General features: G+C 37.4%; 1 protein-coding gene across 1 annotated transcript in view; it reads right to left on the bottom strand.

The window, feature by feature from the left end:
• Positions 1-904: 904 nt before the first annotated feature.
• Positions 905-23701, bottom strand: part of DNAJC21 (DnaJ heat shock protein family (Hsp40) member C21) — a 34881-nt gene continuing 12084 nt past the window's right edge. Inside the window, exons 6-12 of the mRNA XM_069096113.1 lie at positions 22686-22837; positions 15762-15849; positions 13978-14139; positions 13445-13487; positions 9478-9653; positions 2021-2096; positions 905-1395 (exon numbers count right to left, since the gene is read on the bottom strand). Coding sequence (XP_068952214.1) covers positions 1231-1395; positions 2021-2096; positions 9478-9653; positions 13445-13487; positions 13978-14139; positions 15762-15849; positions 22686-22837 — 862 coding nt within the window. The 3' untranslated portion in view covers positions 905-1230. The remainder of the gene's footprint in view (positions 1396-2020; positions 2097-9477; positions 9654-13444; positions 13488-13977; positions 14140-15761; positions 15850-22685; positions 22838-23701) is intronic.

The raw sequence follows: 23701 nt of genomic DNA, 5'->3' as shown, positions 1-23701 counted from the left end.
TCTGAACCATCTGCTGCTTGCCCCATCCTATTTTATGGCTGTCACTGTGCCCAGGGACAAAGTGTAATAGAAATACATTTCTATTCAGTCACCTTATTTCAAATTACAGATCTAAAAAATTAAGGATTGTGCCTAGTTTTTATATTGCTACTAAAACACCAAGCTGGACTAAAGCTATACCTTAAAGAGTTATTTCTACTAACACTGCTTTAAATTACTTACTTAACTTAACTAACCCTAACCCTACTAAAACCACTGCCATTGGTTTTCAATCATTTCTTTTTCCTATTTATCTATCTCCTTGACCAATATTTTTAAAATTAATTTTAAAAACATAACAGGGATCATGCTATTAGAAAGAAAAAGGGGGAGGCTAGGTGTCGCAGTGAATAAAGCACCAGCCCTGGAGACAGGAGGACCCGAGTTCAAATCCAGCCTCAGAAACTTAACACTTACTAGCTGTGTGACCTTGGGCAAGTCACTTAACCCCAATTCCCCTGCCTTCCCCCCTCCAAAAAGCAAAAAGGAAGGGAGGAAGGAAGGAAGGGAGGGAGGGAGGGAGGGAGAGGGAGGAAAGGAGAGAGGGAGAGGGAGAGGGAGAGGGGGAGAGAGAGAGAGAGAGAGAGAGAGAGAGAGAGAGAGAGAGATTGAGAGAAAGAAAGAGAGAAAGAAAGAAAGAAAGAAAGAAAGAAAGAAAGAAAGAAAGAAAGAAAGAAAGAAAGAAAGAAAGAAAGAAAGAAAGAAAGAAAGAAAGAAAGAAAGAAAGAAAAGAGGAAAAGAGCTCCCTCTCCTAAGCCTCAAAGCTCTCCTTACTCCAGCTATGAAACAAAACTTAAAACAGAACAGAATAAAGATGACTGGGCTGCTTAAAGGGAAAATTAGAAAACAGAACAGGAAAAGACCATGTGTTAAAATAATTTATTTCCCCTCTGTACATTTCTGACCCACATGAACCAGAAATAAATCAAGAAGATGAGCTTTAGAGTATTTCACCCGTTTTAGAATTTCCATTCAACTGAGACAACAAAAGTGTAAATCAGTCAATGAAATGTTTAAAAAATATATATTAAACAAAAATGTTTATACAAGATAAAAATACTCGTCCACACTGCAAGAAACTGCAGATTCCATAGATGTGTTACATTTTAATAATTCCTTAGATCATTTTCAGTCCAGGTTTTGGTTTTGAATTCTACAGACAATCAAAGAGTAAAATTGTCTGCTGAAGGCCTATCGGTTTTTACGTTTTTCTTTCTTGCTCCGGGCACTGGCTGCACTACTTAGAGAGGATGTGGAAGGGGCTCTCGCATGGCTTGTGGCCTTCAGGTGATCAAATAGTTTATTTCGAGATGAAAATTCAGCATGGCAGGTTGTACATCGGATAGGAACATCACTCTAAAAGGAGAGAAAGAAGTGGAAATAAAAGCAGATATAAGTACCAGGTAACATTTTCCTTATTTCCCGTTAAGACTACTTCATTAAAGATTGGTTTCTGACACACTCAGACCCAACTCAGATGATCTTTTCAAAGGATGCAGGATGTACTCTTCTCCACCACATTTAAAAGCCCTGCAGACATTCAAAAGCTTACACCCACACAGGGAAGAGAAATACTTAACCCCAGGAAAATTCAGAATAGTGCTACTTGGATGGTTTCTTTTTTTGTAAACCAAGGTCTTTAAGTTTCCAAAGTGATTTAAACCACAAGCTATGAAAAACAACCCATCTATCATAAGCACCATGCCACAAGAGCTTCACATCCAGTTTGGTAAAGAGAAGTACACCTTTGGCACATGTTCAAATGCTGCACCCCAGAGTACCAAGACTATCCTTACACTTAGCTAACATTTATAAAACATCTATGTACCAGACAAGACAATACACTCCGTGAAGAATGGCCCCTTTTCTTTCCTCTGCAACTTCAGGGTTACTGAGATAACATTTATGCTCACAGAAAAAAAAAAAAACACTTCCAGTACATCAATCTCTATACCAAGGTTTACAAATGGTTTCTACCTACCACTACTTGTTGTTCATCAGATGTTTTGACAGATTTTTTCAGATCCTTGGCTTTCTTTCCTTTGGGTTTTGGAATACTGAAAAGAGAATTGAAATGTTTAGCATATTTGACTCAAACTGGGTACATTTTCATTCCTATCTCATAATCACCAAGGAATGAGAAACATTTAAAAGGTTTCTAATGAATTTGTTTAATTAAACCTCTCATCAATCACAAATGTGATGTATGTGTGTGTGTGTGTATATATGTATATGTATATACACACTGTCATTTTTAAGTGAAATTAAGCTTTATAGAGATTTACTCCAAATTAAAACCAGTAAATAAAAATAGAAACAAAATTATTCAGAAATCAAAAACAGAAACAAAATTATCCAGAAAGTAAATCCCCAATATTTTCTAGCACTTTTTTTACTCATGCTGGTCTTCGTAACTTTCACCCTTCAAAAAGCCCCCTCCCTTTTTTCTCAACCACATTCAACTCTTGAATAAAAAATTACCTGTCAATGCCCGCTAGGCCCCTTCTATTCTACTTCCAATTTATGAACACTCCTCTAATTCAATTATGCATTCTCTCTTCCAGAATTATTTCATTGTTCCTTATCTTTAAATGCCCAGTATAATATAAGTTTACTGTGGGCAGGGACTGATTTTCTTGGTATCTCCAGTGCCCAGAAAAGAGCCCAGCACGGAGCAGGTATTTAATAAATGCTTGTTGAATAAACTGAATTGCCTCACCTACCTAAGAAAATAAGCATAAATATTTGAGCAGGCAACTATTTATGGAAACAAGTAAGTAATGTTTTAGAGACCACCTATGGCAAGATGTCAAAGTTTATATTAAGGCAGAAGTTTCAGCTCTTACATCATCATAGAAAGTGAAAGGCAATGTAGGAAATATTGAAAGGTAATGATTCAGAGTAAACTGGGCAGTCTTGTATCAATTGATTCAGAGTGAAGTAGGCAGAAGCAGCAAAACAGTTTATAACAACATTATAAAGAAAAACAACTCTGGGGGGCAGAGCCAAGATGGCTGAGTAGAAGCACAAACCTGGTGTGAATTTCCAATACACGTAAAAAAATGACTCTAAACAAACTTTAGAGCTACAGAACCCACAAAGTGACAGAGAGAAACAAATCTCCTACTGAAGGTAGCCTGGGAGGCGGACAGGAAGGGTATATCACACTGAGCTGGGAGCCAAGCACAGTCCCGCATGAGCCACATGGTTCTGGCCCCAGGGCAGCCCTGATCAGAAGCAGCATGAGCAGACTTCAGGAGAGTGAATCACCAGCAGCTGTGGAGGTTTCTAGACCTCTCAACCCATAAACACCAAAGACAAAGTAAAAGGTAAGTGTGAAGCAGTGGAGGCACAGCAACCACGTCACGTGGCTGCCTCAGGAACTTCTGGACTGCAAATCATAGGGGGACTCAGCGAACATTCAGAAGCTAAGCACTCTTGCTTTGACCTGCTTGGATATGGACTGTGGTCTTGGGTGGTGGTCCTAGAGTGTGTGGCCAGTGAGCCAGAGTGGGGGCTGTAGAGAAGGCACCCTTCTAATAGCTCCAGCAGGTGCAAAAACCCCCGTGATTTAGGATAAAGCTCCCTCCATTCTGGAAGCAGAGTTCTACTATGGCAAAGAGCTCAAAAGTCAAGTAATTGGCTGGCAATATGAGCAAGGAGAGGAAGCACAAATAGAGCATACAATCCTTTTTTGGGGACAAGGATCAAGGCAGAGAACTGGAGGAGGACAAAAAAGTCAAAACTCCTGCATCAAGAGCCTCCAAGAAAAATATGAATTGGTTACAGGCCATGAAGGAGTTCAAGAAGGATTTTGAAAATCAAGTAAGAGAAGTGGAAGAAAAATTGGGAAGAAAAATGAGAATGATGCAGGAAAATCATGAAAAGTGAGTAAAAAGCCTGCTAAAGGACACCCAAAAATACAATGAAGAAAGTAACGCCTTAAAAAATAGACTAACTCAAATGGCAGAAGAGTCCCAAAAAGCCAATGAGGAGAAGAATGCCTTAAAAAGCCAAATTTGCCAGATGGAAAAGGAATTTCAAAAACTTACTGAAGAGAATAACTCCTTCAAAATTAGATTGGAGTAAATGGAAGCTAATGACTTTATGAGAAATCAAGATACTATAAAACAGATACAGGAGATAATTTAAAAACTATTGGACTACCTGAAAGCCATGATCAAAAAAAAGAGTCTACATACCATCTTTCAAGAAATTATCAAACAAAATTTCTCTGATATTGTAGAACCAGAGGGCAAAATAGAAATTGAAAGAATTTATCGATCACCTCTTGAAAAAGATCTCAAAAAGAAAACTCCTTAGGAATATCATAGCCAAATTACAGACTTCCCAGGTCAAGAAGAAAACACTGCAAACAGTCAGGAAGAAACAATTTGAGTATTGTGGAAACACAATTAGGATAACACAAGACCTAGCAGCTTCCACATTAAGGGATTGAAGGGCTTAGAATATGATATTCTGGAGGTCAAAGGAGTCAGGACTAAAACCAAGAATCACCTACCCAGCAAAAGTGAGTATAATGCTACAGGGGAAAATATAGTCATTCAATGAAATAGAGGATTTTCAAGCTTTCTTGATGAAAAAACCTGAGCTGAACAGAAAATCTGACTTTCAAATACAAGAAGAAGAGAAGCATGAGAAGGTAAAGAGGAAAAAGAAATCATAAGGAACTTATTAAAGTTGAACTATTTACATTCCTACATGGTAATTCATGAGACTTTTCTCAGTGTGAAGACAGTTGAAGGCAATATATATGTATATATGTATACATACATATATGTATGTATAGGAGGGTGTGTGTGTATATAAATATGTATGTGAGTGTGGGCATATGAATGTTCATGTATACATAGACAGAGGACACAGGATGAGTTGAATATGAAGGGATGATATCTAAAAAATAAAATTAAGAGGTGAGAGAGGAATTCATTGGGAGAAGGAGAAAGGGAGAGATAGATTAGGGTAAATTATCTCACATAAAAGAGGCAAGAGAAAACTGTTACAATGGAGGGGAAGAGCAGGAAGGTGAAAAGGAATGGGACAACCTGATTCTCATTGAATCTGGCTTAAGGAGGGAATAACATACACACTCAATTGGGTATCTTACCCTACAGGAAAATAGGAGGGTAGGGGATAAGAAGGGGGATGGTAGAAGGGAGGACAGATTGGGGGAGAGGGTAGTTAGAAGCATACACTTTTGGAAAGGGATAGGGTCAAAGGAGAAAACAGAATAAGTGGGGAGCGGGAAAGGATGGAGAGAAATAGTCTTTCACAATATAACTACTATGGAAATGATTTGGGTAACTATACGTGTACAATCTATATTGAATTGCTTATCTTCCCAGTGGGGGGGGGGGGAGTAGTGAGGAGGGAAGAAGGGAAAATATCTGGAACTCAAAGTTTTAAAAACAAATGTTTAAAAAAAATTTGTTTTTTTATATGCACCTGGGAAAGAAGATATACTGGCACTGGGGTCTAGAAACACATCTTGCCCTACTAGAAAGATAGGGGGGTAATGGGGGAAGATATAAGAGAGAACAGATTAGGGGCAGCCAGGTGGCGCAGTGAGTAAGAGTGCCGGCCCCAGCGTCAGGAGACCTGGGATCGGTTCCAGCCTCAGATACTCGGCACCCACACAAAAATAACTGGCTGTGTAAACTTGAGCAAGTTACTTAACCCCGATTGTTTAAAAAAAAGAGAGAGAGAACAGGTTGGAAGAAGGGGTAATTCAATAGGCTTGCTATTTAAGGGTGGGGTTAGAGGAAAGATGGAAAGAAAAAAATTGTAACTCCAAATCTTATGAGAAAACCCCTGCGTTTGGGATGAAAGCTCCCCTGTCTGGTGGCAGAGAACTACTGTGGCAAAAAGCCCAAAAGTCAAGTAATTGAGTGGCAAAATGAGCAGGCAAAGGAAACAAAGCAGACAGAAGATTCCAACATTACACTCCTATTTTGGAGACAAAAAGGAGCAAAGCATGGAACAGGGGGAAAACAGTGAAGTAAGAACTCCTGCACCAAAAGCTCCAAAGGAAAATACAAGCTAGTTACAGGCCATAGAGGACCTTAAGAAGCAGACAAGAGAAGTGGAGGAAAAATTGGGAAGAGAAATGAGAACTATGCAAGAAAATTATGAAATGAGAGTCAACAGCCTGACTGAGGAAAATAATACCTTAAAAAACAGACTGACTCAAATGGCAAAGGAGGCTCAAAAAGGCAATGAGGAGAAGAATGCCTTAAACAGTCAAATTTGTCAGATGGAAAAAGAATCTCAAAAGCTCAATGAGGAGAATCATTGCTTCAGAATTAGATTGGAGCAAATGGAAGCTAATGACTTTATGAGAAATCAAGATGCTGTTAAAAGATCCAAACAAATGAAAGAATAGAAGATAATGTGAAATATCTCATGGGAAAAACCACTGACCTGGAAAATAGATCCAAGAGAGATAATTTAAAAATTATTGGACTACCTGAAAGCCATGATCAAAGAAAGAACCTAGAAATCATCCTCCAAGAAATTCTCAAGGAAAACTGACCTGATGTTTTAGAACCAGAGGGCAAAATAGAGGTGGAAAGAATCCACTGATCACCTCCTAAAAAAGATCCCAAAAAGAAAACTCCTAAGAATATTATAGCCAGGTTCCGGAATTCCCAGATTAAGGAGAGAATATTACAAGCATCCAGGAAGAAACAATTTGAATGTTGTGGAAACACAATCAGGATAACTCAGGATCTGGCAGCTTCTACACTGAGGGATCGAAGGGCTTGGAATATGATATTCCAGAGGTCAAAGGAGCTGGGATTAAAACCAAGAGTCACCTACCTAGAAAAACTGAGTATCATGTTTCAGGGGAAAATATGGTCATTCAGTGGAATAGAGGACTTTCAAGCATTCTTGCTGAAAAAACTAGAGTTGAATAGAAAATTTGTCATTCAGATACAAGAAACAAGAGAAGCATGAGAAGGTAAACAAGAAAAAGAAATCATAAGGAACTTATCAAAGTTGAACTATTAACATTCCTACATGGAATAACAATAATTGTAACTTATAAAACTTTTCTCAGTAGTTGAAGGGATTAGAAATATATATATATATATATATATATATATATATATATATACACACATACATATATGAATAAGGGTATATGGGCATATGAGTACATATGTGAATGTGTACATATATGTTTACAGGTATACATAGATAGAGGGCACAGGACCAATTTAACAGGAAGGGATGATACTTAAAAGGTGAAATTAAGAGGTGAGAGGAATATAATGAGAGGAGATGGGGAGAGACAGATTGGGGTAAACTATCTCATACAGAAGAGGCAAGGGAAAATGGTTACAATGGAGGGGAAGAATAAGAAGGCAAAAGGGAATGGGTCAACCTTATTCCCATTGAATTTGGCTTGAGGAGGGAGTGAAATACACACTAAATAGGGTATCTCACCCTCCAGGAGAGTAGGGGGGGGAAGGGGATGAGAGGGGGGATGATGGAAGGGAAGGCAGGCTTGGGGGGGGAGGGAAGTTGGAAGCACCCACTTTTGAAAAGGGATGGGATCAAAGTAGAGAACAGAACAAGTGGGAGGTGGGATTGGAGGGAGGGAAATATAGTCTTTTACAATATATCTACTATGTTATTGTTTTGCATTAGCCACACATGTACAACCTATACTGAACTGCTTATCTTCCCAGTAAGGGTGGGTGACAAGGAAGGAAGGGAATGAATCTGGAATTGAAAGTTTTAAAATCAAATATTCAAATATATATATGTATATATGTGTGTTTGTGTGTATATATGTATGTATATATATATAAACATATATATGTGTATGTATATCTATATACTATTATTAATACCATCTTACATGTAATTGGGAAATAAGATATACAGGCACTGAGGCATAGAGACCCACTGGAAAAGTTGAAAGGGGTATGGGAAAAAATATGGGAGAGAGCAGATTGGAGGAGGGGATATCCTGTGGGACTGCTATTTTGGGGCAGTGGGTAGGGGAAAAATGGGGAGAAAATTTTGTAACTCAAAATCTGGCGGAAACAAATGATGTAAATCAGAAGTTAATAAAGCATTAAAAAAAAGGCTTTCTGAGTTTGAGACCAGTTTGTATTCCCCTTTAAGGTTTGGAATGTGGGTATATTGACAATGTTGTCCTCTCCTGAATTTGTGTTGATCTTCCCTGTCACCAAGATACTTCTCCATGATCATTGTTTTTATTTGTTGCTTTTTGCTCATGTTGTTTAATTTTTTTCTAGCTTTTAAAGTTGATCTCTCCTTCTGGGGTACAGAGGGCACCGTTCCGGGCTTCTTGTGCTGGAGAATAGAGGCCTGGTTACTGGTTTTGTGTGCTGGAGCCTCAGGTGCTGGCAGCCAGAGGCTGAAGTGGTCTGGTAGCTTACCTGGTGCTGAACTGAAGCTAGTCGTGGAGGCTGGTATGTGCCTGGTGCTGGTGCTTGCCCACTTCTCCACCCTGGGGCTCAGGATCTCCCACTGGTTTGCTGAGGTGGGGTTTGCTACTGGCTTGTTGGGACACCTCCCATCCTGTACTGGTCCCCTTCAGCCTCAGCAAGAGGGGCCCTTCCCCATAATCCTCCTAGCTTCTCAAGCTAAAAGACTGCAGCACCTTGTCTTTCTGCTGGCTCAACTATTTCAGGATTTTTCCTGGGGCAACATTCTATGGGCTTTTCAAGGTCAATAAAAGAGGGTGAGAGGGACTTACTGCTTACTCCACCACCTTGGCTCCTGGAAGTCAAAATAGGTGACTTTCAAACACTGTCTGTGGGCTGACAGCTCCAGGAGCGGCTGCTGCCACTGCCACTGCCACGACCACTCTTGTTACCAATTCAGTCACTCCCAAGGTCTGTTCCTGGTCTGGTGGGGCTGTATTGGCATGCCCTGCACTGGAATGCACTTCTCTCTCACCCAGTTCTGAGAGACCCCTCTCACTGACCTTCTAAGTTGTCTCTGGTGTCTGTGGACTGAGAAGTCCGGAAACCACCCCTGCTGCCAGTGAGTCAGTCCCTCAGGCCTGTTCCAGCTTTGCTGGGGTCAGGTCTGAGCTGGCACGACCTGCACTAGACTGCGCTCCCCTCTCAGCCTGGTGTAAGAAAACTTTCCTGTCGACCCTCCAGGTTGTCTTGGACTGGAAATCTGCCTCACTCTGTCTCTTTGTAGGTCTGTCACTCTAGAGTTCAGAGTCACTTTTTAGAGGTATCTGAAAGGATTTGGAGGAGAGCTTGGGCTATTCCCTGCTTTCACTCCACCATCTTGGCTCCACCTCATCTGATGAGATTCTTAAGAAGATGAGGAAGCTTATTCTGATTTCATGATGAAAAAGGGACCTCAAACATTTGAGGAAGAACTAAACAATGAACAAATTTAAGACAAAAGCAAAGACCTTACTTTTTTTCTGCCTTTTTGGGATCTTCAAACTGCTCATCAACTTCTGAAACAACGACCTTTTCCTGGGTACTGTCTTCCAATCCTTTGGTGCTGTTCTCACTTATGTTGGTAGCTTCTTTTGATTCAATAATCACTTCATCTACAGACTCATCTTTATTGAAGTTGTCATCATATACCTATATATAGAAGAATGAACACCATTTTAATGTAATTAGGACAATGAAAAGATCTCAGCCACATAATGGCAACTTTCCAGTTATCTTCAAGCCCTCCTCATTCAGAACTGTCAGCTTTGGCTTCTCCCTGGTCTTTTTACCTAGTACCTTTAACCAGGAGCAAGGTAAAACGGGGATTAATGAGTATTAGAAAATAGCCACTGAAAAAGGCATTTTGGAGAAAGGTAATCAATGGTCTGGGACACTGAGTTTGTCCATAACAGAGGATGCTGGTTTCCTGTACAGGATTGGTTTGGGGCAAGCACAAATAAATTTCTTTCCAATCTATTCCATGCTCAAACTGGATGCCATTATGGTCTTATTAGCAATATAGCAAGAAAAATGGTGTTGTATAATGCAAAGGAACATCATGGTATTTAATACTATGTAATAATACCATCATGCTATTACAATTATTATGCATCACCTATAAAGCTCTTATGTAAATGCTTTTACATTTCCAAAGAGAGGCAGGATGAAATAGTGAATAGAAAGCTGAACTTGGAAGGCCTAAATTCAAGTGATAACTGATATATACAGGTTGTGTAACTCTCTGGGAAAATCATATGACTCTTCAAGGCTCCAGGCAACATTCTTAAGACTTTAAATTGCCAATAAGCTATTGTTCTATATTGGAAGACAGTGTCCCTTACATTAATAAAATCACAGGTTTGCTCTAAAATCAATTTTTGTCCATAAAAGCAACTCCTTACATAATATCTGATTCGCTCTCTGAAAAATTTTTTTAAAGACACCTTGCAAGGGAAAAGAAAATGAAAATCAAAGCGAGGAAAAAAACAGAAAACACAAAATAATTTATTCAATAACACTGTAAAAAAAAACTTTGAAAGACTTAGGAATTCTAATCAATGCAGTGATTCCAGTGACAACAAGGAAACACTCTACCCACTTCCTGACACAGAGATGATGAATTCATGGTACAGAATGATACATACATTTTTGGACATGACCAATGTGGGAATCTGCTTTGCTTGACTATGCACATTCATTACAAAGTTGTTTTTTTTTTTTAAGGGGAAAAAGCAAGATGCAAGATAGAGAAATTTATGGTTCATGTACAATTTCCTTTACTGTTCTACTTTGTATATGGAAATGCTCATTTTATTTGGTGTTTAGTTCAGAATTTTTTTTAAATAAATGACCCTGCAGGGTAGGTAGGAGAAATGCCACTACTCCATTTTACAAGTAAAGAAACAAACTCAATGCAGTTAAACTCACTAAGTTATGAAGATAATCACGTCTATTACCAAACAAGAACATAGAACTTCCCATGTGGCTTTATTATGAAAGATAAATATCTCAAGTGAAAACTCTAATCATAAAGAATATGGCACTCTATCTTTCCTGGAAATGGTGATTAAAGAACAAGCAACCAACATAATCTCTTGAACAAATAGGCTAAACCCAAGATTCTTATACTGAAAAGTTAGCTATTCATGATCTAAGTTATTCTGAAAGCATACCCTTTCCTTTTAAATAGAAGTTATCTGGTGGTATAAATTGAAATCCACTGTTTTCAGAAATATACTGAATCTTCTCACCCTCCTTGTTAAAACAGATACAGGCATCAATTCATTCTATTCCTATGGGTTCAAAGACATCCGCCTCCCCCAAGGATTTGGCAGGCTAAATATATAAAAAAATAACTTAAACTGGTGGCAAAAATGATTTGAGGCTTACTCTAGTGATTACTGGGTGAAATCCAACAGGATCTTATTTGTAAATAATATCTTAATAACCAAATAGGGTCCCATGGTGTGTGGAATTTAAATAAATCAGGTTTTTTTAAATTTTATCCTTGTCTTAACAAATATAACAAACATTTCCATATATACTGTAGAATAGGAGATGAATATATCTGAAACATTGATTCTCTATTACACAGAGCCTGCCTTTCTTTTAGTATAAGATAAATTCATTGAGTAACTTTCAAAACTATCCTACTTGTCTGTAATTCCTTCTAACCTCCCTTCTGTTCTCATTTTCCTTTAATCTTATCCTAATCCCCACCCCACTCCCACTCTCTCATCTCCCATCTGGATATAAAAAGCAAAAAAAAAAAATCCTTATAGCCGGTATGTACAGTTAAGCAAAACAAAACCCTGTATTGGTCATAATATTACATATCTGTCAGCCAATGAGTAACATGGTTTATAATCGGTCCTCTGAATCCATGGAGGACATTATATTGCTCAAAGTTCTTGAGTATTTTTTAGTTGTTTTTCTTTACATTGTTTTTTTCTTCTTGTAAAAACTGTTCTAATTCCACTCACTTCAGTTTCTCTGAAACTGTCCTTTCATCATTCCTTACAGCACAATAATGTTCTAATGTATTTGTATACCCTAATTTGTTCAACCATTCTCCAACTAAGTCCAGTTCTTTGCAACTAGAAAACGAAAAACTTAAACAAAAACAAACTCTGAACTAAATATTTTTGTGCATTCAGGATTTTTTCTTCTTTCTTTAGTTTCTTTGAAGTACAGGACTAGTGGTGGTATTGCTGGATTGCAGAGTACACAGTTTAGTGACTTTGGGCACAGTTCCAAACTGCTTTCCTGAATGTCTGGACCAATTCACACATAGCATCATCTACTACATATTAATATGAATATACTATCGTATATTAATATGCCTGTTTCCTCCAATATGTCATTTTCCATTTTTGTCATACTTGTCAATATAATGGGTATAAGGTGGAAACTCAGAGTTACTTTATTTTTCCCTAATTACTAGTTATTTGGAGTGTGCTTTTCACATGGTTGTTGATAGCTTGGATTTCTTCCTTTAAAAACTACCTATTCATATCCTTTGACCTTTTATCAATTGTGGAATGGCTTTTGTTCTTATAAAATTTTTTTCTTTTTCGAGGGGCAATTGGGGTAAAGTGACTTGCCCAAGGTCACACAGACAGTTTTGTGTTAAGTATCTGAGACCAGATTTGAACTCGGGTCTTCCTGACTCCAGGACTGGTGCTCTATTCACTGCACCACCTAGCTGCCCCTTGCTCTTACACATTTAAATCAATTCTTTATCTATTTTAGGAATGACACCTTCATCAGAGAAACTTTCTAAAAAAAATTTCCCCCAGTCAGCTGTTTTCTTTTTCATTTTACCTGGACTGGCTTTATTTACACAAAAACTTTTTTAATTTTATGCCTTCAAAATTGTCCATTTTCTCTTCCGTGATCCTCTGTATCACTTATTTGGTCAGGATCTCTTCCCCTTTCTGTAGATCCAAAAGATAATTTCTTCTTTGCTCCTCTAATCTATTTATTATGTGACTTTTTATATCTAAGTCATATAGTGATTTAGAGCTTAAATAAATCTTAAACTGAATTAAAGAGATCAAAATTACCTGAAGACTAAGGATCACCACAGGCTTCCAGTCAAATGCTTACTTTGAAATCTTTCTATGTAATATGCAACACAGAATTAGATATAAGATAGATGTCTGCCTATAAGTCAATGTAAGAACAGCATTCTAAACATATATGTTTATACATTCAAAAGAAAAAAACTCTTCAAAATTTGAAAAGCCAATGCTATCTCTGGACCCTTTGACTCTTTTTGTCAGTAATGAAAACCCAGGATGGAAGTTTTTTAAATCTCTTCAAAATTTATATATTATTTTGTATCAGCTAAATATCCTGAGTTTGATTATAATGACATTCAATGTTTAAAGTTACTAAGATTTTTTTTTAAAGTTACTAAGATTTCTCTTTCAACATACCAGCACAGATTTCTGTTTCTTTTTCTTCTGTTTTTTGGAAAGTCTAAAAAGTAAACAAAAATAATGTTAAATACTTAATCATACAAAAATTTAACAATTCTAAGCCAAAGGAAAATATTTATACCCTGGGAACAAAATGTTTCAATGTTATTCAACTTTAAAAGGATGAAAGAATTTTTACTTCAAAAAAAATTACATTAAGGAAATTAAAATATTTAGTGATTCAAATTAAACTGCCAGTATCCCAGAGGGTCTACAATTATCTAAGCATCAACAATTATGATGTTTGTTTACCCATAAAATAGAGTACTATACTTTTTAGAAAATGTAATTTAAAAAAAAAAACAGTAATTCAAGTAGAAATCTGCCTTCATTTGGAGGATATATATCCCCTCCTCATATTAAAGAGAAGGAAAATAAATTCTGTAAATTAGTACTACAAAATGCTACAAACAAATACAGTTATCCCTAAATAGTAAAAATTTTATATATATGTATACACACACACAGCAATTTTGTATATTTAAAAGTACTTTTGCTTTGGTGTATCTTCTGTTTCTTCCTCTGCGTCAGCATCCAACCCATTTTCATTTGCCTGCTGATGTGCTGAAAAATCTTCCTCCTCCTCTTCCAACTGCTGTTTTAATAAGGCAACCATCTCCCGATGCTTTTTTGATTTTTCATGATTCCTCATGCTGAAAGAACATCAAAATGGTGTTATTAACTACAACATAATTTATGAGGCGTGATTATTATTACAGTAAAGTGTTCTTATACATAGGGAATACAAAATAATTCTTTTAAAGTGGCAATAAAGATATTACAAAGTGAAACAAAGTGTCAAGTTAGGAATACTTAAGCAATGATACACTGGAGAATTAGGGATACAGCAATGGCTTTGTTTTCTTAATTCCTCAAACTTCATACTTCTACTTTCTGCCAGTCATCCCCTCCTTTCTTGCTATTTTCTTTCTAGTTCTCTTCACTGTTCTGCTTTGTATTTAATGTTATGTCATCTCTGTTCTGTCCTTTCTATCATTTCATTAACATTTACTGAGCATCTCCTCTGTAAACAAAACAACTCCATGTATTTGGGGTTATATAAGACAGGTACAACTTCCTCTCTTCTTTCTCGCTCTCTCTCTCTTTCTCATCTCCTTTCTCTCTCCTCTCTCTTGTCTCTCCTTTCTCTCTCTCTCCTCTTTCTCTCTCCCTCTCTCTCTTCTCTCTCACATTTGTATATGTGTGTGTGTGTGTGTGTGTTATACCTCTCCCACACATTTTCTCTTTCTTTTTTCTCCCTGATGATTTTCCCCTCTTCCTTTTTCTCCATGTGCTTCTTTAAGCAGCTTTATCGCTGCCATGTTTCTGCCTCTGTCTTTTCCTCAGCAGGGCTCTTTTGGGGCCTCTTTTCCTACCATCTCCAGAATTAGTCTGTGATGTCCTTGGATAAAGTCTCTGTACCTCATCAAGTTTAGCTGGCCATACTTGTGGGCTGGCAGCAGGAATATGTATGGGGAAGTAGAGAGATCTCGAGTCCAGCAAAGGAAATAAGAAAATCATTAAATATGATATGTTCATCTCTTTAAAAGCAATCTCTCTGATATTTCCTAGTTCACTAAATCAGTAAGGAAGAACACTGGACCTGAAGTCTGGAGATATGGGTCTGACTCTTGCCTCGGACACTGATTTCACTCAATTTCTCAAATCTTTTACTCCCTCTCTATCTGTGAGTTGTGAAAAAAACCTTTAACTGCTAAATGTAAGTTAATTAGTTAATTAATTATGACGCAGAATGTATAGGACCATTCAGAGAACAATCAAATATTAAAAGAAAAGAACACTGGCCCTGGAGACAGAAAAAAACAATTATGAATCTCAATTTTACCTACGTGACCTTGGGAAGTCATTTAATCTCTAAGCCTCAGTTTCCCCATCTGTAGACACAACAGTACTTGTCCAATCTATCTTTTCAGGCTGAACTGTGATGATTAAATGATATAATTTACATAAGGCATGTATAGATGTCCACTATCATTATCATTATAGTTACTTTTATGTAGGAAAAGAATTGAACCAGGAACAGTAGAGGAAAGCACTATTGATTGTATGTCAATTTGCCCAGCAGTTGGTCCAAAACACATTCTTATGCTAGAGCCCTTATAAGTCATTACAAGCAATGTTACAAGCAATGATTTTAAAGAATCTCTAAATAGAAGATATTTATTTCTAATAAAATAATAATTGGTATCACTGCCTATTTTTAAAAAGTAATAAAAAAACAAAGTTATATGTTTAAAGAGGGAAATTTACTTACGCTTTTTCTGTCTTAAAGGATTTGTCACATGCTGGGCAGTACAAATCATCATAAATTTCAGCATCTTCACCCTCATCGCTTAGTTTACCTAAGAGAGAGAGAATTTCTAAGTAACAATTCTGAAATAGTCTGAACACAAAAAATACAGACTATCTTCAAAGCTACAATCCCTCAGTAATGTTCTAACGTGGGACTGAGACAGTAAATTGCTACTTTAATCTCCTAGAAGGATGTTTTCTCTTGCTGCACCAAACAACTTTAATACACCTAGATTTTTCTATTAGTGGAAAAAAGTACATTAGTTCAAACCAAGGGAAACTCTGTGGTCTTGAGGGGACCTCTTTAAAAGCAACTCTCCATTAACTGAGAATGTTTTTGATGTCATTCCATAAAACAACATGTATTTAATATTCTTATTCTTCAGGTTCTTCAACATAGATCAAAACAAAACAAAAAAAAAAAAAACAGAAGGGATTCTAATTAGCTTTTTCCACATTGAAGTTCTAGAGGAGACAGAGGTTTAGAAAATCCAGTGTAATTTAAATGGCCCCACCATAAAGTCATATTTTTTCAACCATGAAGTTTCTAACTTTATACTTTGCTAGACTTCAATTAGACTTGTTTACAACTATGACTTTCAATCTTTAAACAGACTTAGTTTGCAATGTTTCATCATTATTAGGCAGGTCAGGGATATACATGATTACATAAACCTGAGCTTTGTCATTTACTTTTTAGATATTTTCCCTATACCTGAGGTTACATAGCACTGAAAAAAATTGCAATGTTACAATATCCAGATCCATATACCAGGAAAGCTCTTTAATGGGAGTGAGGGTGTGGGCAACAGTATAGTCCCATTTCTATTGAATGAATGAATGAATGAATAAATAAATGAATGAATGAATACATAAATAATTGAGCAGAACTGCAAAATCCTGATGTCTCAGAGTTCAAGTCACAGTAGAGGTCATCTTGGTCCAAGCCTATTCCTTGAACAAGAATACCCTATCTAGTGCTTCATACAAGTGAGTTTTAGTCTCTGCCCAATGTCTACCAGTGATGAAGAACCCACTATCTCCAAAGATAGCATGATCCACTTTTAGAAAGCGTAGGAAGTTCTTTCTTTTATTTAGCAGAAATCTACCTCTCTAGCTTCCACCCATTATCTGTATCCTACCCTTTGGCAGGAAAGTAAAGAAAAGCAAATTTAATCTCCTTTCCACAAGAAGGTCCTTCAGATACTAGAAGGTAACTCATATCTATTCCCTTCTCCTCAATACCATCACACCTAGTCTTCTCTAGGTTAAATATTTCATGTTCCTTTAAGTCAATGCTCCTATAGCATGATTTCTTATGCCCAGGTTATGCTCCCCTTAAGTCTTTTCATCTTTGATTAAACATTCCCAGTTCCTTGAATTCTTCACTCTCCAGCTACTCCTCCAGGAGTCAATAGTCAAGTGAACCTGTGATCACATCAACTTGGATTTTCTTCCTCCAATGATACAGAGAGCAATCCATCCATACTGACCTGTTCAATCTATGTGGACTCCTTTCCATGTCCGTCCATAAGCTCAACAAAGGGAATCCACCCAACATGACAACAGCATTACTTGCCTTCTCTTGACATCATGAGGATACTAGTGAACACTAGGGCTATTCTGGGCAGCTAGGTGGCACAGTGGATAGAGCATTGGGCCTGGAATCAGGAAGATCTGAGTTCAAATCCAGCCTCAGACAGTTACTAGCTATGTGACCCTGAGCAAGTCACTTAACCCTGCTGGCTTCAGTTTCCTTGTCTATAAAATGAGTTGGAGAGGGAAATAGCAAACCACTCCAGTACCTTTGCCAAGAAAACCCCAAATGGGGTCATGAAGAGTCGGTCATAACTGAACAACAACAGGGCTATCCACCAGTCATCCCTCAAAGTCTCCACATGACCAGCCTATTTTCTTCTTTTCTGATCACACACTTTCCTGATAACATCTTTTATTTCTGTTCTCCAAAGACCTTTGTTGGTTATATGTCACAGACAGCTCACATATAATATGCCTCTCCATTGCCCCCTGTGTTATACTGATTTTCAGTTCTCCAAAGACTAATTGCATTCCATATGTCCCTGCTATACAACTAGTCAATGCTCTTGGCCTAAAATATAGCACTTGCAACTGGACCCAATCTGCCAGGAACGGTCTATGGACAGAGTACAGTGGTACTATCACTTCCCTTACTCTGGACTCTATGTGTCTATCAGAACTTCCAAAGTCCTCATAAGCTTTGCTCCCACATCACAATGTTGATTCATGCTGAGATTTGTCTGTAAGCTACTAAAACTCCCTTAATCTTTTTTCCATTAACTACTGTCTGGCTGTGCAAATGACACATAAATAAACTGGTCTTAAAGACTGACTAAAAGAAACAATTTTCAAGATTTATCCTGGTAAAGATCAGTTCAATCTCATACCTTCCACCTACAACACTGTACAATGATACAAGGATACAAAGATGTCATCTTTCAAAAAGTGGAAGGAGCCATGAGGAGAGCAGCCACTGTGGACCTGATTATCACCAACCAAGAGTAGTTGAAGTAAAATGATGAGAAACTTGAGACTGAAGTGACCTCCTCCATCTTGGAACTTTTGATAGAAGAACTCATATGTAGTCTTGGTATGCACCATGGATTTTAGAAGAACAGATTTCAAAGAGCTCTGGGAAAGGAAGCTAGGACTGTATCACAGAATTTTAGAAACAGAAGGGACTGTGGCAGCCATCTAATACAACTAATACCAAAAACAGAATCGCCTGTACAACACATTTGACAAGTGCTCATTCAGTCTTTGCTTAAAGACCTCCAAAGGGAAGTTTCCTATCTCACCCAGGGCAGCTCATTCCACTTTTGGAGAGCTCTAAATGAAACGAAGTTTTTGTCTTTATATCAAACCCAAATTTGACTCTTCCACCTATAGATCCTAGGAAATGGAGGATACCACTGCCTAAAATTCTCTAGAAAAGTTAGACCAAGAAGAATAGGAAGATCTCAAGAATTAAATTCTGAGAACAAAAAGAAGAAAATACCAATGAGGCAGTAAAGAAGGAGCTATTTAAAAAGGCCTATGTGGTTCAACAGGAAATATCTCAACCAACTTAGATTTTGTTAGACTTTCACAGAATATGAAATAAACGCAGGCAACAGAAAATAGCTATTAAAATGCAGCAAGATTCTATATGAATAATGTCAGCTAATAAGTACTAAAGCTCAGAATTAATTGAGCAAAGAATGCTAAGGACCACAAAAGTGTTTTCAGCTACATTAAGGAAAAGAAGGTTTAAGGGATCAAAGAAAAAAATAGGATCTCTGCTCACTGTGGATGGAACTATGACAAAGGGAAAGGAAAAGAAGAATACTAATTTTTAATCTGCTTTTGTTTTCTCTGAGAAAGAAAATAATCTTAGAATTGGAAAGGAAAAAACAAAAATGACAATTATGTAGCTGAAACAAAAGATAAGTAAAGAGATAATAAGACAGAATCTAGTTGCATTCAAGAGTCACTAGACTCAAATGAACTCTACCCCGGTGAACTCAAAGAACTGGCTATGAAGCCACTATCAGTGATTCCCTGAAAGACCATGAGGAAAAGTGCCAAAGGACTAAAGGAAGGAGAGTAGAACCTATAATCTACTGAACCACTGCTATTGATAGATCAATAAGCTATGGATTTTTACCATATTAGACATTTAAACTAATAAATGCTTACATTTCATTTATTCATTAAAATAACAATAATAAACCTAATATAACATGGGCACTACTACTATAAAAATTAAGCTATTAAAATATCCATCTTTTCTAACTATCTGTAGGAGCCCAGTTTTCTTCATATGCCGCAAACAAAACACACTGAATGAAGCAGATATGAAAACCTAGCTGTCTTGTATTAAGCCAGACATTAGAGAAATTTGCAAACATGTGAAATAACATTCTCGCTAATTTTTTCAAAAACTTATTTTTCAAAAAACATGTTAACATGTTATGCGTTTATCATTATTTTAATGAATTAAATAAAATGTAAACATTTATCAGCTTTAATTTCTAATGCGGTAAAAATCAACAGCTATAATCCACATGAGCAAAAATTCAGTGGAGTCTCAATAAATTTAAAGAACATAAAAGAATCACAAAACCCAAAAGCTTGAGAACCCCTGGGAAAGACTATTACAATAATCTCATAACTGTTCTCCTTGCAAGGGGCCTCTCCCATCTCCAATCCATCCTCCATACAGCTGGCAAACTAGTATTTGTAAAATAACAGTTTAATCATGTCCCTCGTTTACTCAAGAAGACTCACTGGCTCCCCACAGCCTTCAAGTGAAGCAACAAAATTCTCTTAAATGGCATTTTGGCATCCCTCACAAACTGTTTCCAACCTATTTCCACAAGCTGATTGTTTACATGGTATTCCCTCCTCTCACACTTAAGTTCCTGCCACACTGGCCTGTTTGCTATTACCTGTGCATGACAATTCAGCTTCTTCATCATCTGCACAACAGAATCCCCCTGAGCTCCCTTGAATCCTCATTTCAAACACCATCTCCTTCAAGAGACCTTGAAGGATTTCGCCAATTATTAGTTCCTCCCTTACCACTGTGTAACTTTTTTGTATACATCCTAATTTATTTGTTCATTTGAACTGAGTTGATGTTGTTTTGATCAATATCAACTCAGTTCAAATGAAATAATATAAAATAATATATGCAGAGAGCTTTGTAAACCATCAAGTATTATAAAAAATGCCGGCTATCATCATTTTCATCTCCTCTAGCATAATTTAAGTTCTTTGAGGGCATAAAATGTATTACTTTCATATTTCCATATCCAGTACCCAGCCACCCAAAAATGCAATATGTCCCAGAAATATAATATGCTCTCCCTCACTAAATACTGTCAAGTGAAAACTAGAATGAAAGCTCCTTAAAATAGACCTAATAAATGTCTATAGAATTTAAGTGAATGGCCACTTGTCATGAATGTTGTAAAGGGAATCCTCAATCAAATAGGAGTGGTTTTGGTGACTGCTGGGGTCTCTTCCAACTCTGAGATTTTGTGATTCTGGGTTAGAACAGCACAGATCATCCCTACGCATTCATCACCTCTAATTTACAATGACTGTACTACATTGCAAGACCCTGAAGTGCCTTCTAAATCAATCAAAGTTCTAATTAGGTCCTTTAGTGTTAAGAATATCCAATTATATTCTAATTCTTTGAAATTAGTTATCTATATATGGCAAATGTGAGCTAATCATAAAATAGTAATATTAATACCATCCTACAATTTCACAGTGCCTTTCTTTGTTTCTCTCATTCTATCTTTTTTTAAAGTAGCCCTTCAATTTCTTCAGTATAGGAAGATCCAGATAAGGCAGGTCCTATACCAGTGCAGATTAGTGCCTTCCCTATAATTTAAACCTCAGAGAGATTACCCAAGGCTGTCTCTCTAGTACTTCACAGCTATCAAAATGCTTACATGCTTACACAAAACCTAGCCATGTGACCTTGGGCAAGTTACTTAACCCCAATTGCCCTCCAAAAAACAAAAAAAAAAATCTTTTCTTCTAGCCACCCTGGATAAATAAGAATACGCAATACTATCCCTTTGAGGGAATTAGATTAGCAAGCATATACTTGTGCAGATAGATATTTTGATAGAACATATGACTGTTCAAATGCCTCTTAGGAAAGTCTAGAGGCAGCAGGACAAAGTTTCTTCAGTAATAACTGTCAATGCTTAAGTGACATCTTTGATGACTGTATAATGTATAGTGCATCTGTTCATACTCTTGTGACAACCTGATGGGAAAATTCCTTCGTAACTTGCTCAAAGAGAAACTGCTCTATGATAGCCAGCAATGAAATACAGTGGAAGGAACACTAGCCTGAGAAGGAAAAGGGAAAAAGAATAAGCATTCATGTTGCTCCTACTATGTGCCGGGCACTGTGCTAAGGCCTTTACAAATATTATCTCATTTGATCCTCACAACAACCACTCTGTGAGGTAGATGCTAGTATTGTCCCCATTTTACAGATGAGAAAATTAAGGCAGACAGAGGTAAAGTGACTTGCCCAGGGTCACACAATTAGGAAGCGTCCAAGATTGTATTTTAACTCAGATCTTCCTGATTCCAAGCAATTAGAAGGTCTAAATTCTAGTTCTAGATCTAGATCTAACTTTTGTGTGGCTCTGGGTAAGGCATTTTAAGCTCTTTGGTCCTCAAACATTGGACTAAATGGGTCTTTCTGTCTCTAAAATTCTGTGAGAGAACCTACAGACAACTCATAGATTAGCAAGATGACATGACATTTTACCTCTATACAATGGTTATCTTCTGTGGTACATTACTTAATCTACAGTATGCACACATAAATTGAGAGGCAGTGTGGTGCAGTGAGCACAGCACCATCCTTGAAGCCAGGGAGATGTGGGTATAAGTTTCACCTCTGCAACATATTGACTTCATGACTCCAAGGGAGTTGCTTCAACATTCGGGACTCCAGGTAACTATTTCAGACTCTCAGCTGCAGAGAGGGTGCCAGCTTGCACTAGTAGAGTGAGTCTGCTCACTTAGGAAAGCCCTTTAGCAGTGAAATCTGAGGTCCATTACCTATGCCTACGTATGCATTTCATATGATGAGCTACACTGGCCCCTACCAATCAAAAGTGTTTTCACAAGGCTCTTTTGAGCCTAAACAGGCTAGGAAAATAAAGGGGCAGTTCAGCTATCAGTCTGAAGACTGTCTGGCTCAGCTAACTTACTCTGCTGGGCTTTTTCTGTTGCAAGAGAGAAGGTTGGATATAAATCTTCCCAGAAAGGTGTGCTTTGCTTCTAAAATTGCCTATCATCCACGGAGGCCCCAAAATAGGCTTACCATCCCGTCCCTCCTTGGTCTCTTGTTCATCCATTTCTTCTTCAGCAGACCCATCTCCAAACTCCTTTTCATACTGTGCTTCCATCTCCCTGAGCTCCTTCTCAATGTCAGCCATTGTCATCCAGCTCTGCTCTTTGTACTGCTCTGCCAACCTTAAACACACAGTAAGTAACATCTTAGTCACATCACACTAAGGGGGAATCCCCATCAAACCATACACTTCTGGCTTCTGTTTTTCCATAGAGTTATTGCTGAGATTAGATAGCTCAGAAGTCTGTTCCATTGAAAACGAGCTGCTCAACTGTTAGCAATTACATTGGCAGGCATAGAGAGACAGGACCCAAAGACTGGCCACCAAGTCATGGTTTTTGCCCAAAACAACTCATGAAAACTGTCTACTGAGGCATGGAGAAATTATCTGAGGATGTGAAAAAAGTAATCACAATGATGAAATTACTGAATTCTTTAAGTACTGATGGAAACTGTATGGTTGCTAATCTTACAGATGTATGCTTAACTCCTAACGCTGGGAAATTCATTTTAAGAAAGCTGTCTCAACTACGAATCCACCAATTTTGTCCCAATGTTCTAATAAAAAAACTTTGTAGAAATTAAAATCAATTGGATATTTAGTCTGTACCGTGGGGTCCATGTTATAATTAGAAATTTCCTTTTTAGTCTCACCCTCATATAATGTCACTGGAAAAGAGAGCTCCTTAGGGAGGAAATTCTCTCCACACATGCAGATAGGCATCTGCCCTACGACTTTTGAGTCTCAGAGACCCTAAGAGGATTTATCCAAGGTTACACAGCCAGTAAATAAGCCGAGGAAAAACATGAACCTATGTTATCTTTATTTAAAGCCAGTTATTCACTATGTCACTCTGCCTTTCAATTAGAAATAGTTCTACATTTTATACCAAAGAATCTTAAAATAAATCACAAGTGATGCATAAAGACCAATGAGGCAAAATAACACCAACATAATATTGTTTATTTCTATTTTGACATCATAT

Source organism: Petaurus breviceps, unplaced genomic scaffold (assembly GCF_028583685.1).
Source record: "Petaurus breviceps papuanus isolate PSGF00001 unplaced genomic scaffold, PetGlider_PUasm1.0 229, whole genome shotgun sequence".
Classification (NCBI taxonomy): Eukaryota; Metazoa; Chordata; class Mammalia; order Diprotodontia; family Petauridae; genus Petaurus; species Petaurus breviceps.
This window is presented reverse-complemented; position numbering and strand designations above follow the sequence as displayed.